This window comes from Jaculus jaculus, chromosome 14 (genome assembly GCF_020740685.1).
Source record: "Jaculus jaculus isolate mJacJac1 chromosome 14, mJacJac1.mat.Y.cur, whole genome shotgun sequence".
Lineage (NCBI taxonomy): Eukaryota > Metazoa > Chordata > Mammalia > Rodentia > Dipodidae > Jaculus > Jaculus jaculus.
Genome location: NC_059115.1, coordinates 32,678,486 through 32,694,539, shown reverse-complemented (window position 1 = coordinate 32,694,539; position 16,054 = coordinate 32,678,486). Strand labels below are relative to the sequence as shown.

General features: G+C 48.2%; 1 protein-coding gene across 9 annotated transcripts in view; it reads left to right on the top strand.

The window, feature by feature from the left end:
- Window positions 1–14,600, top strand: part of Mtmr14 (myotubularin related protein 14) — a 66,797-nt gene extending 52,197 nt beyond the window's left edge. For 3 of the 9 annotated variants that reach the window (XM_045133772.1, XM_045133770.1, XM_045133769.1), the window contains 5 exons: window positions 531–601; window positions 1,009–1,147; window positions 1,808–1,987; window positions 10,020–10,175; window positions 14,034–14,600. In XM_045133772.1, the coding sequence (XP_044989707.1) occupies window positions 531–601; window positions 1,009–1,147; window positions 1,808–1,987; window positions 10,020–10,175; window positions 14,034–14,217 (730 nt within the window). In that variant the 3' untranslated portion in view covers window positions 14,218–14,600. Of the gene's footprint in view, window positions 1–530; window positions 602–1,008; window positions 1,148–1,807; window positions 1,988–7,115; window positions 7,293–10,019; window positions 10,176–14,033 lie in introns of all 9 variants that reach the window. The other 6 variants (XM_004651472.2, XM_045133776.1, XM_004651471.2 and 3 more) reach the window with 5 other exon arrangements.
- The last annotated feature ends 1,454 nt before the right edge of the window (window positions 14,601–16,054 follow it).

The following is a 16,054-nucleotide window of genomic DNA, read 5'->3' as shown; positions in this document are numbered from 1 at the left end:
CAAGAAGAGGGCAGTGAGTGGTCTCTGGTGAGAAAAGAGACCAGCTATGATGCTACAGGAAGAAATGATCCCTGGGTCAGGACTCCCCACTCCCACATCACTGATGGCCACCCTCTTTGGAACACTGTAGGCCATGTGCACCCCAGAGAGCTCCCACAGTAAAGTCTGCATCTGGCCTGAGAAATGTAGTCTTCATGGCTGGCAATTGCTTTAAGACCCCTTTGGAGAAATTGGGTCTTTATGACTTTGACTTGCCTTTCTCATGCAAGCTTCTAATATGTTGGACCTTAATTGAGTTCTCAAGGGCCACACTGGTAAGGAGGAGGCAGACTGTGTTGCTATCAGAAGTCTGATACCTGTGATAGGTAGAGCTAGGTGGATGGATCCTAGAGGTGAACCTGGTGTTTAGCAGCACTTTGTAGATAAGGCCTACTCCATGAGCTGCTGATGAGTTGATGCTTTCTGCAGAGTGGTCAGGGTTGAGAGGTTGGAGACAAAGGATACCCCAGCTAGAAATTCTCTTTTTGGAGTTCTTGTTCTAGGAGGAAGAGTTTGCCAGCCCGGGATGCAGGCTTCACTGTGGAAGATATCTGCATGCTGAGTGAGTCCTGTGCCTTAGCTGGCTTTACCTCTTTTTTAAACAATATTTTTTAAATACTTATTTATTTATTTATTTATTTATTTATTTATTTATTTATTTATTTATTTGATAGAGAAAGAGGTGGAAAGAGAGAATGGGTGCCAGGGCCTCCAGACACACGTGCCACATTGTGCTTCTGGCTTTTCATGGGTACTGGGAAATCGAACCAAGCTTCTTAGGCTTTGCAGGCAAGCGCCTTAACCACTAAGCAATCTCTCCAGCCCCTGGCTTTACTTCTTTAGCACAGTTTTCTGAGTGTAGACCATGTGGCAGTGGTTCTAGAAACTTTGTCTACCCATGTGTGGGAAAGGTGGAAGATTGTAATGAAAGAACATGATACACTAAACAATGGCACTGGCTTCCTTCAGGACGAAGAGATCGTGGCAGCACCACCAGCCTGGGCAGTGACTTCTCTCTGGTCATGGAGAGCTCCCCTGGAGCTGCAGGAAGCTTCACCTACGAGGCTATGGAGCTTGTTCCAGCAGGAGCACCAACTCAGGCAGCTTGGTGAGGGTCAGACTGTAACAGAGCAAATGCACAGCTGTGGCTCAGTGCCACTAGCCCTAGGGAGCCAGGCTGGAGGCCCAGGAACAAAGGGGATCCTGGCAGAAGGCCTGAGAGCACATCTCCATCCCCTGCTGTCTGTACCGGGCCTCAGAGGCCAACCATCTGGTTGGTGAGGGGCACTGTGTAGTGGCCCAAGAGCTTAAAGGACTGGTGCTCCCCATGAAACCAAGGAGCAGCAGTCAGATCAGGGAGATAGGTATTGGAGAAGCATTTTGAAGGGGCCAGTTTAGTTAAAGAAGACAAAAGTGGGTATATACAATGGTTACAGACTTGTTTGGAGGGTCTTCTGTTGGAAATGTGATGGGAACTGAGGCCCTATACACATGGTAGAGTTTGCATAGCATTTGCAGTGTGGGGAGAGTGAATTAGTTACTGCAGTAAGAATCCTTTTCTTGCATATTCTCTGAGGCTGGTGAACCAGTGTGATTTGAATATCTTAGCCCTTCTGTAAAGCCCCAATCCTTGCTGCCCATGAACTTGAGTCTGGAAGAGTACCAAGTGTTTTTTGTATGGCATTTTCTCCATAGACAGAAGGTGGGTTCTGGGGGCCATTGGCATGTTAGGGCAGCCCCAACCAATAGTCCTGCTCTTCTGTCACAGGAGGAAGAGCCACTCGTCCTCCCCACAGAGTGTGCTCTGGAATCGGCCACAGCCTTCTGAGGACCGTCTGCCTTCCCACCATGGACTGGCTGAGGCCAAGTCTTCCAGCTCCTCATCCTCAAACCATTCTGACAACTTCTTCAGGATGGGTAGCAGTCCCCTTGAGGTCCCCAAACCCAGGTAAGTAGCCCAAGGAGTAAGGACCCTGCTGGAGGGGCTGGATTATGACATAAGATGGATGCTATGGGCCCCTTCTATTGTTCACATTCATGTCCACATTAATGGGGCAGTGAGAGATAGGAGCTGGACCAAATGTGTGGCTACAGAAAACATGGCAGTGCCACACATCTGAAAAGCAGCCATTTATCCAGCCATTTGCACCCACGATAAGGCCACAAAGGCTGTGTGCTGCCTCCTGAGCCAGGGATTAGCATTGAGGGGAGGTCTGGCACTTGTGGAATACATTTCCTGGCTGAGAGTACTACTCTTTCCATCTCCTATCTCCAAGGAAAGGGTCCTGTGGATTGCTTTGCCTTCTAAAGCTTGGAGAATGTCTAGTCCTTCTAGAGAACATAAAGCTGTGTGGGGCCTAAAAGACCCTTAATACCAGTGCAAAGAAGGCTTTGGGTGTGGTGTGGTGTGGTGTACACGCCTTTACTCCCAGCACTCAGAAGGCAGAGGTAGGAGGATTGCCATGAGTTTGAGGCCAGCCTGAGACTACATAGTGAATTCCAGGTCAGCCTAGGCTAAAGTGAGACTCTAACTTGGGGGGGGGGGGGGGGGCGGAGGCTTCTGGCAGATGGGCATGAGTCCGTTCCAGATTTGAGCCCTACTTTACCATGTAATGTCATTGTAACTTTGGGCTCAGTTTCCTCCTTGGTAACAGGCCTGTTATAAGGCAACACTTTATAAAATCTTTTGGGCCTTTCCTCCACTCTCTAGACAAGAGCAGGCAACAGAGGAAAAGGGGCAGGAGCATTCTCCACAGGGAAGCAGAGCTGATAAGCTATAAGCAAGCAGGAGCTCCAGCTGCTGTGGCCAGACGGGTCCTGTGTGCCCTGCCTGAGGGTGAGCCCTTCACCTCAGCACTTGCTGCCTGTAGGTGTCAGAGCTGAGTCTGTTAAACCAAGACCATAGCCCCGGCCCCACTAGAGGTTTGCTGGATGAGGATGAACAGAAATGGGGCTAGGCAGAAAAGCCCACATGCCTTGTACCTGCTCATACATTGCACGTGGGGCTGGCATGTGAGCCTGTAGCTGTATGCATGCCTGGCTGTCCTTGGGGCTACTCTGGGGCTGCAGTGGTACTGTGACACTTGCTACTTGGGCTGCAGTTCCTGCTTACGGTTCTCCTGTCTCCTTTTCTGTCTGTGTAGCATTGCTGGACAACAGGAGAGGAAGGAGAAAACCAAATGATTTCCTCAGAACTGTCTGGAGCCCACCCCAGTCCTAACTGTACCAACTATAAGGAACTCCCATGCTGACCTGTTAACTTTTCTCACACTCCACCATTCTGTCACCCCTATTATTCCTGCCAGAAGACCCCACTTTCTAGCCATAAGTTTTTCTTCAATGTCATGAGTGGTTTCTTTTTCTGCTATGAATGACTCAGATGTTCATAGCTAGTCTAGGATAGCCATGAAGGACCCTACCATATGGTAGACCGAGGAGAACTGGGCAAACCACTTGGCCTCAAAGCCCTCGTGTACCCTAAGCAAGGCTGAGGCTAGCATGGCTGGACCTAGATGAGCACCTTGCAGACAAAGAGTGCATCAGTTACTGTGAAGTGTTTGATCCTTCAGCAGATCTATTCTGGGAATATCTGCCCAGAGCCATGCTTGACTGGCCAGGCAGCAGGGTTCTTCTGAATGGGATGTCTGTTTGCCAGAGGTTTTGAGGAGTAGACTATTTCGATTTGGAGCATTCTAATTATGTCTTTCCATTAATATTAAAATTAATTTAGTCTCTTTTATCTTAAAGTGCCTGAGGGATCCTGTCATTAGCTACTCTGCCTCTTGGGTAACAGTAGCCCATCTTGTCTTCAATGAGGCAGGAGGATCTGTGTGGAAAGTAGCCCTTTAGGAAGCCAGACTCCCTCCTAATGTGAGTGCTGTGCATTTCATGTGCTCCATATTCTCCGGCTCTGTCCCTGTTAAAGCAAACTTCCCCATGGATGGAATCTTGTGAGGCATTAATCATTGCCAAGGAGGAAAGATCTGGGATGTGCTGATTCTTAGCCCCAGCTCAACCTCTGTCACTGGGAAGATAGTGATAGTGGTTTCTCAATAGTTTTCACTGCCAGGGTAGAATGGCTATATGACTAGGCACTGGTGAGGGACAGGACCAGTAATCTGAGCTCACATGTCTGCCCCTAGCCCAAGCTAGGAAATCATTCCATTCTAACTTAGCATGGCTTTGGTCTGTGCTCTGGTGTCAGACATCCCTTAGGGGTGGGGTGGGATTGCTGGCACAGCACTACCCATGACCTAGGAGGATGATGCCACTACTGAGCCCAGCTTGAAGCCAAGCCACCTGAAGAGCAGATGAACTTGGCTGAGGGACACCCAGCAGCCTTGTTGAATAGCTAAGTAGCAACACAGGAACCAACCTCTACAGCCCAGTTAGCTGCTCCCCCAGCCTTCACCACCTACAAAACTGCTCATTAAAAAGCCGTGAGCTCTGTCCCAAGCCACCTTATTTTGGGTTTTGTTTTGGGGGGCTGGGGAGGGAGAATGCACATATATGTAGCCATATGGCACCCCATGCATTTACCTGTTGTGGGTGTGCTTGCCTGCAGTGGTCAGGGCAGAACACTGGGTCTTTCACCCATTCTTTGAGCCAGGGTATCTTACTCATCCCAGAACTTGCCATTTTTTGTGAGCTCCCACAATAAGACAGAAAAGCTTCTCTGAAGCACATGTGTTCCTGTCCCATGAACCTTTGTTCTTGCCTGATGAACTGTTCCATACCTGGTCTGAGTGTTGAGAAACCTAAGGCAATCTCAGTGTGAGACCTAGAGGAGTCAACTTTAATCTCAAAACATTCCCTGGAGCTGCTGTAGGAAAGTGGAAATCCTTGGTGAGCTTATGTGCACACACATGCAGTAGGCAGAAGGCCAGACTGGGAAGGCACCATTTCTGCTGGTGTTCACGTGAGCAGAGGCCATGGTGCTATCATTCCAGAGCATCTGAGGCAGGATTGAGGATTGGTGTTGAGGGAAGAGAATAAGTTTGGATCAGGTGACATAGGTCCCCTAAAAGTACACAACTTGATTCAAATACTAATTCTCTTCATGACTGTAGACTTGTCACTTAATGATTTGCGTTTTCCTTTTTCTAATCTGTGTAATCAGAGGCTTAAAAGAGGTAATTCTGTTCTATTCTTAAGGCTTTTTATGGCAGCCTTGTTAGTTGATATGCTTTCAAAATGCAAGTAACAGAAAATGCATATTGAACTAGTTTAAACAATTAATAAAAATATGCAGGAGGCCAGTGACAAGGGAACTTTGCCTGATCAAAGTTCTGTTTTCCTGTGGGTCCTTCCCCTTGCCTCTACACAGGTGGGTTTTGTCCTCTTGCAACTAAAGATACTTACTTTTAAAACCTGCCAGTCCAGGTTCAATTTCCCAGCACCCATGTAAAGCTGAATGCAGAGTGGCACATACATATGTGATCCAGATGCACTACAACAATGGAGGTGAAGCCAGGATCCTGCATCCAAAGCCAGCAGAGACAGCTAGTGGCACTCGTTTGCAGCAGCAAGAAGTCCTATCTTAAGGCAGAGCACAGACACCTCAAAGTTGTCTCCTGACCTCCACATGCACATGCATAATATGCATAATATAATATGGCATGCATAATAAATAAGAAAGAGCTAGGTGTGGTGACGCACATCTTTGATCCCAGCACTTGGAAGGCAGAGGTAGGAGGATTGCCAAGAGTTCAAGGCCACCCTGAGATTACATAGTGAGTTCCAGGTCAGCCTGGATTAGAGTGAAACCCTACCTCAAAAAAGAAAAGAAAAAAGAGGAAGAGGAAATCAGTGTATTATTGTCTAGATAGATTATTCAGCTAGACCTGATTTCAGTCACAGCTTTACCCTTTCCAGCTGTGTGGGTTAGAATAAATCACTTCCCTTGTACATGTAGTTTGTTGTTGTTGTTGTTCTAGGTTTTTTGTTGTTGTTGTTATTGTTTTCCCCATTGCATAAATCACTTCCCTTGTAAACCTAGGGGTTTTGTTGTTGTTTTTGTTGTTGTTGTTGTTTCCCCCATTGCATTTGTAATGTGGAATGTTGAGCCTGGCCCCAGTGTAAGTCTGGGTTTAATGAGACAATGAAGTGAAGTACCTGGCACAGTAAATACTCATTTTTTCCACAAATGTTTAGAAAACTGTAGCTATGGTTAAGCACCTATTCTTATCAAGAATTTATCTGAGGACCACTACTTGTGTTGGTATTCTTGTATAGAAAGGACTAGCCAGAAGCCTCATGTCTTGGAACTACACTCTATAGAGGATCTGGCAGGAGGTAGGAATCCAACGAACCATGAGAAGGGCTTGGCTACAACCAGCTGAAGGAGTGAAGTATTATCAAGAAGCCAGCCCTCTGTGCAGAGGTTTAAACCCTGGAGGAGAAAAATAGGAGGTGGAGCTCAGGCCCCTTCACTCTATATTGTGTTGGCACTTGAAGCAGCATTGGATGGAAAAGTTTGTGGCCTTATTAAAGCTGATTAGGTTAACTCAGTTACTGAACTAACAGGGTCTTCCTTCCTTCTTTGAGTACATAGTCACAGGTCCCTTCCCTAGGGACTCCTTTCCTGCTTCTCCAGGCCAGTATTTCTGAGTGCCTCTCTGCTTAGTGTGGCCCCTTGCTTTCAAACACAGGAACTGAATGGTTACTTCATATGTTCTTTGCAAAAGCCTCAGATAGGAAAGTTCATTTGGAACCTGTTCATTCTTGAAAAATGTCTGGAAGGCCGGTCGTGGTGGCGCATGCCTTTAATCCCAGCACTTGGGAGGCAGAGGTAGGAGGATTGTCATGAGTTCGAGGCCACCCGAGACTACAGAGCGATTTCCAGGTCAGCCTGAGCTAGAGTGAGACCCTACCTCGAAAAAGAAAAAAAAAAAAGTCAGGAAGGCCGGGTATGGTGATGTATGCCTTTAATCCCAACATTCTGGAGGCAGAGGTAGGAGGATCACCATGAGTTTGAGGCCACCCTGAGACTGCATAGTGAATTCCAGGTCAGCCTTAAAAAAAGTTAGGGTCCATCAACAATGGATGCTCACTGAGAGCTATTTTCTTTTCCATAGGAGATATACCCTCTTGTTGCCCTGCTGCCAAATCCATCGGACTGCTCGGGGTATTTTTCTTGGCTGGTCTTGCCCCTGGGATACTGGCAAGCAAAAGGAAGTGACTACCCTTGGGAAACCGACATGCTTGAGGAGAACCAGGCTGTAACTGCATCCCATCATCTCTGATTTCCCTGGGTTAGCCTCCAGGAGTGCTTTGTCCTTCTCAGCTTCCCATCTCCTCAACATTGAATCTTAGAGCCTGTTTTCTCATAAGCTGATAGAACTAGAAAAGAATCTACCCATCACTTAGAGCAGCCAAGGAGACTAAGGAACCAGGCTGTGCCTGTGGAAGGGTTGTGCTGGCTAAAGGCCCAGCATGCCTGGGGAAAGCCCAGGACAGGCTTTTCCTGGGAGGCTGTATCTGATTCACAGACTACCTGAGCCTAACCAGAGTTTCCATCTAGAAACCAGGAAGCCAAGCTTTGTCACCCTCAGGCTTAACATCAGGTTAAAGACTATGTCCTGTTCTTTGGATGGTGCCTTCACATGCCTTCCACAGGATCACCCCAGTGATGGATGTGGCAAGGCCAGGTGTTAAAGGCGTTCCAGTTCTCAGCAGCTTTAACATCAAAAGCCATCTGTTTTCCTTCTCTCAAGGTGCTTCTGGTTCAGGACAAACCTGCAGTCAAACTTGGGTTTTAAAAACCTGTTGTAGGGGCTGGAGAGATGGCTTATCTGTTAAGACATTTGCCTGCAAAGCCAAAGGACCCTGGTTCAACTCCCCAGGACCCACATAAGCCAGATGCACAAGGGAGCACATTCATCTGGAGTTCATTTGCAGTGGCTGAAGGTCACTATCTCTGTCTGTCTCTTCTCTCCTCTCTCAAATAAATAAAACTAAAAATATTAAAAAAAAAAAAAAAAAACCTGTTGTAAAGCCAGGTGTGGTGGCACATGTCTTTAATCCAGCACTCAGGAGGTGGAGGTGGTAGGATTGCAGTGAGTTCGACGCTACCCAGAGACTACATAGCTAATTCCAGGTCAGCCTGGGCCAGAGTGAGACCCGACCTCAAAAAACAAACAAACAAACAAAATAACCTGTTGTAGGGGCTGGAGAGATGGCTTAGCGGTTAAGGCACTTGCCTGTGAAGCCTAAGGACCCAGGTTCGATTCTCCAGGTCCCACATAAGCCAGATGCACATGGTGGCACATGTGTCTGGGAGTTCCTTTTCAGTGGCTAGAGGCCCTTGTGCACCCATTCTCTCTCTCTTTCTCTTTCCCTCTCTCTGTGTCTCAAATAATGAATAAATAAATACCCTTTCTAAAACTAAACTGGAAACCAGATTGTCGGAGGAAAAAAAAACAAAAAAAAACTGTTGTAAGTGCTAGAGAGATGGCTTAGTGGTTAAGGCACTTGCCTCCAAAAGCTAAGGACCCAGGTTTGACTCCCCCATGGTGGCGCATGCGTCTGGAGTTTGTTTGCAGTGGCTAGAGGCCTTGGTATGTCCATTCATTCCAACCCCCCTTCTCTTTCTCATAAACAAACAAACCTGGTATAGGCCAGATAGATACTTTTAATTCCAGCACTCACTAGGCCAAGCTAGGAGGATCTCTGGCCACCTGAGACTACTACATAGTAAATTGGAGATCAACCTGGGCTAGAGTGAGACCATACCTTAAAAAAAAAAGTACCATGGTGGCTCATGCCTATAATCCCAGCTCTTCGGAGACTAAGGCAGGAGGATTGCTGCAAGTTCAAGGCCAGCTTGGGCTAAAAAATAAGATTCTATCTCAAACCTTTCCCTCCAAAAAACTTGGTATGTAACCTTGAGTCCTATCTGTAGGAGGATAAAGATCCCCAGTATTCCCTCCAGGTTGGAGCTGACTAACAATGAACTTGACCTCGTGACTGATGGTAGCTGTCACCTCAAGAGCTGAGTGTACCAGGGTCACTAAATATTTTTCCTCTGCTCCCTGGGTCCTACTACTATTTATTCTCTGATCATTTCTGAGCTCTTGTGGGAGCCGCTTTGACTGTTCTTCACTGTACTTGAATTAAACAATAAAGGACCAATTCCAGCACTTGGGAGGCCTGAGGCAGGAGGATTGCCACAAGATTGAGGGCAGCCTGAACTGAATGAGTTGCAGGTTTGATGCTATGGCCTTGCTTGTTGCCTCCCTATCTTCTTCTAATCTCCCTCCACCACCACACAGTCCCAGGTCAGGCTCCTGCCCAGGGCAGAGGCAAGTGCTTGGTAGTTTGTTGGGAGGAGGTGGCATCACAACTTTTCTCCCTTATTCCCAAACAAGAGCCTTCACAAAAGGCCTGGTGAAGCTGTCCATTTGCAGCTTCATTTGATTCATCCCTTCCCTCTGGGCATAGCCCATGAGTTTGCTGGGTGATGCTCCTGAATACAAACTCTCACTCCTGGAAGGCGCTGCAAATGAAGAGGTTCCTCGGGGCTCCTGTCTCACTCTCCAATCTAGGTCACCACCCTCCATAGTCCCCAAGAGGCCTGTCTTCACTTCCCTTCTGATAAGATCTCTGTGGCACTGGATTCCCTCCTGCATTCGCACCCTGGTCCCTCAGTCTTGTTCTCTTCTTATCGGGCAATTGAGGTGAGACTGCCTCAGAGACCAGTGAAGACATCCTGCCCAGGCTTCATGTCTGCCTTGCCTCTTGCCACCCTGCTTTGCTCTTGTTCTTTTTGCTTCTGTATCTCTCTAAAGCACTGTGCTCATTGCCTGGTACACCTTACAGTCTCTTCTTTCTCAGGTGCTCCTTACCCTGCTTTGTTTGCTCATTTGGAAAAAGTAGCTGACTTTGAGCTGTGGCACAGGGCCACTGTACCCTCACCCAAGGCGCCCCTGTCAGGCATGTGACTGACTATACACCATCTCCCCTCTCTCTCTCTGCCCCAGATCAGTGGACCATCCCCTGCCCGGATCCTCTCTCTCCACAGACTTTGGCAGCTGGCAGATGGTAACAGGCTGTGGCAGTATTCAGGAGCGGGCTGTCCTGCACACAGACTCCTCTCTCCCTTTCAGCTTCCCGGATGAGCTCCCTAACCGTTGTCTGTAAGTGTCTTGCTTGAGAAGGCAGGATACTCCCTGCCTATGTCAGAAACTGGAGAGTGGTCAGGAGTGCTGGTCAGGAGTAGGGGAAAGTGGAGTAGGCCAGCAGAGGCTGGCCTGAGGGAGTGGCCTGGGGTCTCCCATTTGTCTATTGCTGCTGGATTCCAAGGTGTGAAGGTCACTCATGTTCTGCTCAGGAAGTGCATAGTATTCATATTCATTCTTCCTAGCTTTCAGAGCCCATCCACAGATGTGTCAGGTGTACCCTGAGGGAAAGCTAGCTGGACTGTAACTATAGAAGATACTATTTCTGTACAAGTATTTGCTTGGTATGAGGATCCTTTGAAAGCAGAGCAGTGGGGGTAGAAAGGAGGTAGACATTCTGGAGGCCAGAGCAGAGTGGTGCTGCGCTAGCCCCAGCCTGTGCTCCTTAGCAGAACCAAGGGTTACTTACTACCCCACCCTTTTCACTTCTGCTTTTGGGCAAGGATGAGAATATGATGACATGCCTGTAAAACCCTCTTCCTCCAAGCTTCTAAAACTAGGCTTCCAAATCTTATAGGGCGCTGCCCTGGAGAAGCAGCATGCCCTCCAGCCTGCTTTACTGGTTCATGGATGCCAGGCAGGAGAGCTTCTGTGCCCAGGGAGCAGCACCTGTTCTTCAGATGTAGCTACCTGAGGGGCTGTCAGCAAGCCTTCCTGTCACCTACACACAGTGGGCTGACTGACTTGCAGTCTTTCCCTCTCTGTGCTCTAGATGGAGGCAAGTATTTTGGAAATTGGGAAAGAAGTGGTTCCACCTAGGAGCAAGCAAGAACGAGACAGACAGACCTTGGAATACCCAGATGGTATTCCCAGGCCGTGGTTCTGCTACTGAGAGATTACCATAGGGCTTTCAAGGTCAAAGTCTGGCCCAGCTTTCTCTGCAACCAGGCTCCTAGGCCTGAAGCTAGCTATGTCTCTTAGTTTTTTTGTTTGTTTGTGTTTTGTTTTTCGAGGTAGGGTCACATTGTAGCCCAGGCTGACCTGGAATTCACTGTGTAGTTTCATAGTAGCCTCCAAGTCACTGTAATCCTCCTACCTCTACCTCAAAGAGTGCTGGAATTAAAGCCCAATGATTAAAAAATAATTATAAAACATTTGAACTTGCTATATAGCTAAAAATTACCTTGAATTACAATCCTCCTGCCTCTACCTCCCAAGTGCTGGGATTACAGCCATGCCCCACTATGCTTGGTTTATGCATGCTAGGGATTGAACTCAGAGCCTCCTGCATGCCAGGCAAGAACTTTACCAACTAAGCCACAACCCCATTCCATTTCTTAGATTTTGTTGGAAGATTAAAAAAAAAATTCCTTGGGCTGGAGAGATGGTTTAATGGTTTAGGCACTTGCCTACGAAGCCTAAGGACCCCTGTTTGACTCTCCAGGTCCCATGTAAACCAGATGCACAAGGTGATGCAAGTGCGCAAGTTCACACATGCGCACAAGGTAATGCACACATCTGGAGTTCTATTAGAGTACTAAAGTCCCTGTCATGCCAATTCTCTGTGTCTCTTGCTCTCACATAAAAAAGCTAGTCTTAAAAAAAAAAAAAAATCCTTCTCTGTAGAGACTACTACTTTAGCCTGACTAAACTAAGCATTATCTCTAGAAGCAACAGAAGACCTCCCTATCCTGCTTGACAGCATCCCTTACCTGGGTAGGTATTGAAGCAGGCGGCTTGGGGCTCTTGTCCATACCTCCAGACCAGCAGAGTTCCCAGAGGATAACAGATCCTATTTGAGCTCAGAGCCTCCAAGATTGTGGGTTGGGTCTTGGTTGTGTGTGTAGGTCAATTCCTAATGAAGTGCCCTTGGACTTAGTTGTCAGAAAACAGTCCAAATTCTATAGCCGGGTGTGGTGGTGCATGCCTTTAATCCCAGCACTAGGGAGGCAGAGGTAGGAGGATTGCAGGCCACCTTGAGACTACATAGAGAATTTCCAGGTCAGCCTGGGCTAGAGTGAAACCCTACCTCAAAAGAAAGAAAAAAAAAAAGTCTGGAGAGACATGTCTCCACCATTTGCCTTTGGACATGAGAGTTGATCCTGTGTACAGGCCTCTAGCATCACCTCATTTTCTTAGTGCTGCTAGAAAAGCTGTTTGACTTTCCTTCACCCAGAGCTGCTTACTTCTCTCTGCCTCATGAATGACTCACACCAGTCTACATCCCTAGGGTTGTCGGTCCTCACCCTTACCCCAAAACTGTCCTCTATTCTCAGGCCCCGGACTTAGGAAGGGGGTACATTACTAATAACTTTGACAGGTTCCCAGGGAGGGATTCCCCAAGGATGGGTTTTAGAGGGTGCCAAGTTAGTGGGCCTGGCTAGTCTTAGTACTGAGGTCGATGGGAATGTGGAAGCATGTCTCACATAGGTCTGTGGCCCTGAAAGAGGGCTTTCCAGGGAACCCTGTAGTGGTACATTGTGCAAGTACCTGACCTTGAGTCCAGAAGTTGGGTAACTGCTGATAGCCTCAGAGCCTCGACAGTATCAAAGAGCCTCAAATGGAATTCACACTTGGATAAGCCTGGTCCCCTTCTTGACCTGTCATTCTAGACAAGGAGAGAAGCAAGACTTCCAGTTTTCCATATGTGATCAATGCCCAAAGTGGCCAAGGAAGGGAAAAACATGCACTTTTATAGCTGAAGGTGTAGCTGTTGTTCAAGGGGTTTCCACAGTAGACCTTAACCCAGGCATTTGAGTCTCCTAGGGCCAGAGCCTCCTCCCAGGAAGTCCTGGCATCAAGAATGCTGAGGTCAGCTGGGCATGGTGGCACACGCCTTTAATCCCAGCACTCTGGGAGGCAGAGGTAGGAGGATTGCCATGAGTTTGAGGCAACCCTGAGACTCCATAGTGAATTCCAGGTCAGCCTGGGCTAGAGTGAGACCCTACCTCAAAAAAAAAAAAAAAAAAAAAAGAATGCTGAGGTCTTCCACTACCACATACTGGGTGTCTTCCTTACTGGCAGGTATAACTTGTGCCTCAGCTCATTCTCTCTCTCTTTCTGAAGTAGGGTCTCACTCTAGCCCAGGCTGACCTGGAATTCACTATGTAGTCTCAGGATGGCTTCGAACTACTGCAGTCCTCCTACCTCTGCCTCCCAAGCATCTTCATTCTTTTTTATATATTTTATTTGGCCTGGAGGGATGGCTTAGCAGTTAAGGGCGCTTTCCTGCAAAGCCTAAGGACCCAAATTCAGTTCTCCAGAACCCTCATAAGCCAGATGTGCATGGTAGTGCATGCATCTGGAGTTCGTTTGCAGTGAATAGAGCCCCTGGTGTGTCCATTTTCTTTCTCTTCCTCTCTCTCAAATAATACATAAATAATACGTAATAAATTAATACATATATATATATACACTTTTTTTTTTGTTTGTTGACTTGAGAGAAAGAGAGGGCCTCTAGCCACTGCAAACGAACTCCAGACATGTGCCCCACCTTGTGCATCAGGCTTTTGTGTGTACCTGGGCCCTTAGGCTTTGCAGGCAAGCACCCTAATTGCTAAGCCATCTCTCCAAACCTCTCAGCTCATTCTTACTGAGAAATGGGAGCCAACAGCTGCTGGGGCAAATTTACTGCTGCTTCTCCCCCCACATCATCACTGGGATGAATAGTAACCCATCCAAAAATTTGGGTCAGTACTGCAATATAAGTTGTTGCTCTCAGGTGGAAGGGGAGAGTGAGACAAATATTTGGAATCTTAAGGGTCAAGGACAAATGCTGGCTTTATGCATTTGGACATGGGAGGATGGGCCTGGTGGGTAGTGAAGCTCCTACCCTAAAGTAATGTGTTTATCTTCTCTCTCCCTCCATCCCCATAGGCTTGCAGCCCTGAGTGACCGGGAGACAAGGCTACAGGAGGTCCGCTCGGCCTTCTTAGCTGCATATAGCAGCACTGTGGGGCTTCGGGCAGCAGCTCCTAGTCCCTCTGGTGCTATCGGAGGCCTGCTGGAACAATTTGCCCGTGGTGTTGGGCTTCGAGGCACAAGCACTGGCACCTTGTGAAGCAGCCAGCCCACAACAGTTTCCTGCTCCTCACAGCTGAGCCCTTAGTGGAATCAAGCCATGCCTGGCCAAGGGGCAATTGGAGAGCAAGGGGAATCTCACACCCCTTCTCCACCATGCACATGGCAGCCCCAAGGATGAGCAGAGCCAACGACTAGGTTTCAGCCTCCCGACTGGTGACCACCACCCTCACTTGTACTGCTTCCCACCCTCTGGTCTTTGCAACTCTTAGAACTGTGTGGGGCTTTCCTGAGGCCTTGTGGAGGCCATAACACCAGAAGAGACCCCATTCCCCACTTGGTTCCTGGGGAGGCAGGGTCACCTGCACTGAGAATGAGGCATTTGACACTGATCACAAAATAAAATCAAGGTCTTTTTGAACACTTCTCTTGCGTTCTGTGACTGCTGCCTGGAACCAGAACCACCTTATCATCCTTACATGTGCTGGATGAAGGGTTTGGTTTTGTGGGAGGAAGGTGGGGGAAGTAGGTGAAGAAGGAAGGGAGTTTGACGCTCTGTGTGCTGGGATCTAACCCAGGGCCTTGGATGTGCTCTGCAAGTGCTCTACCACTGAGCCAAACCTGCAGCTGCTATTTGTCAACTCAAACCATGAAGAGGAGGGAGGTACAGATAGGCATTCTTAGACCTGAGTGTGGGCCCCAGTCACCTTTATGAAGATTCCAGGCATCCTCATTTTCTGTGATGGGGGAATTCATCTTGGCTAGTTTTCTTCTTAATATTTTTTTTTAATTTGAGAGAGAAAGAGGCAGATGGAATGGGTGCACCAGGGCCTCCAGCCACTGCAAATGAACTCCAGACACATGTGCCAGTTCGGGCAATTCCCTTACATGGGTACTGGGGAATTGAACCTGGGTCCTTAGGCTTCTCAACCAAGTGTTTTAAGCACTAAGCCATCTCTCCAGGCCCATCTTAGCTTGTTTTGATTAAAAATGGCCCTAGAGTAGGCCATGTGAGAGCCCCCTAATTTAGGGCCTGCCTGTGTGGGAGGGATGGGTTTCTCTGCTTTAGAGACAGCAGTTGATACATACTGTGATGTGGAAAGATTATTTTCATAGTGTGACCTGGAGATCTTTTCTTGAATGTCAAGACTCGAAGACATCAACAAAGGGTTTGAGGGTTTTGCACAGTACCAACTGCTGATCACCCCTTCCCTGCCACTCCCAATACTGGGGATTGAACCCAGGGCTTTTAAACATTCTAGGCAAATAGTCTACTTTTGAAATAGTAGTTTCTCTAATAGTGTTCCCGGATCTGACTTTAGGCACAAAAGATGTCATCAATGTGAATGCCCAGAAGTCAGAACACCAGTAACAGTCTGAGTTATCTAGATAAAATATCACAGTAACTCCAAGTAGCTAGCTGTTCTTGCCTCTCAGTGAGACTGAACTATAGGTGTGAGGTAATTTGCTCAAGGTCAGATGGCTTTTAGGGACAATTTAACAATAATCAGAGGCCTAGGGAGGCCAGTAATGGAAAAGGAAGATATAAGGTGTCGAAAGAGCTTCAGGAGCGAACGGGGCCACGACCCCAGTGCCTGAGGTACCACAAATGTTTCAGAACCATGGATAGTTCTTAGGGTTTGAGTCTTTCCTAGGTGTGGGCTGGAGTTGGGGTTTGGGTAAGGTTCCAGCTGCTGGCTGCTCCAATGGGGCGGGGGGCCCCCCCGCAGGCCCGGGCGGGGCTGTGCTGCCATCTGGAGCTGCTGCTGCGGGCGGCCACTGCCAGGGCGCGAGCGGCAGAGCGCACGCAGGGCTGGAGGGAGCCGCCGCCGCACATGGGCCGGCCTCGCCACTGCCGCTGCCGCTGCCGCTGCCGC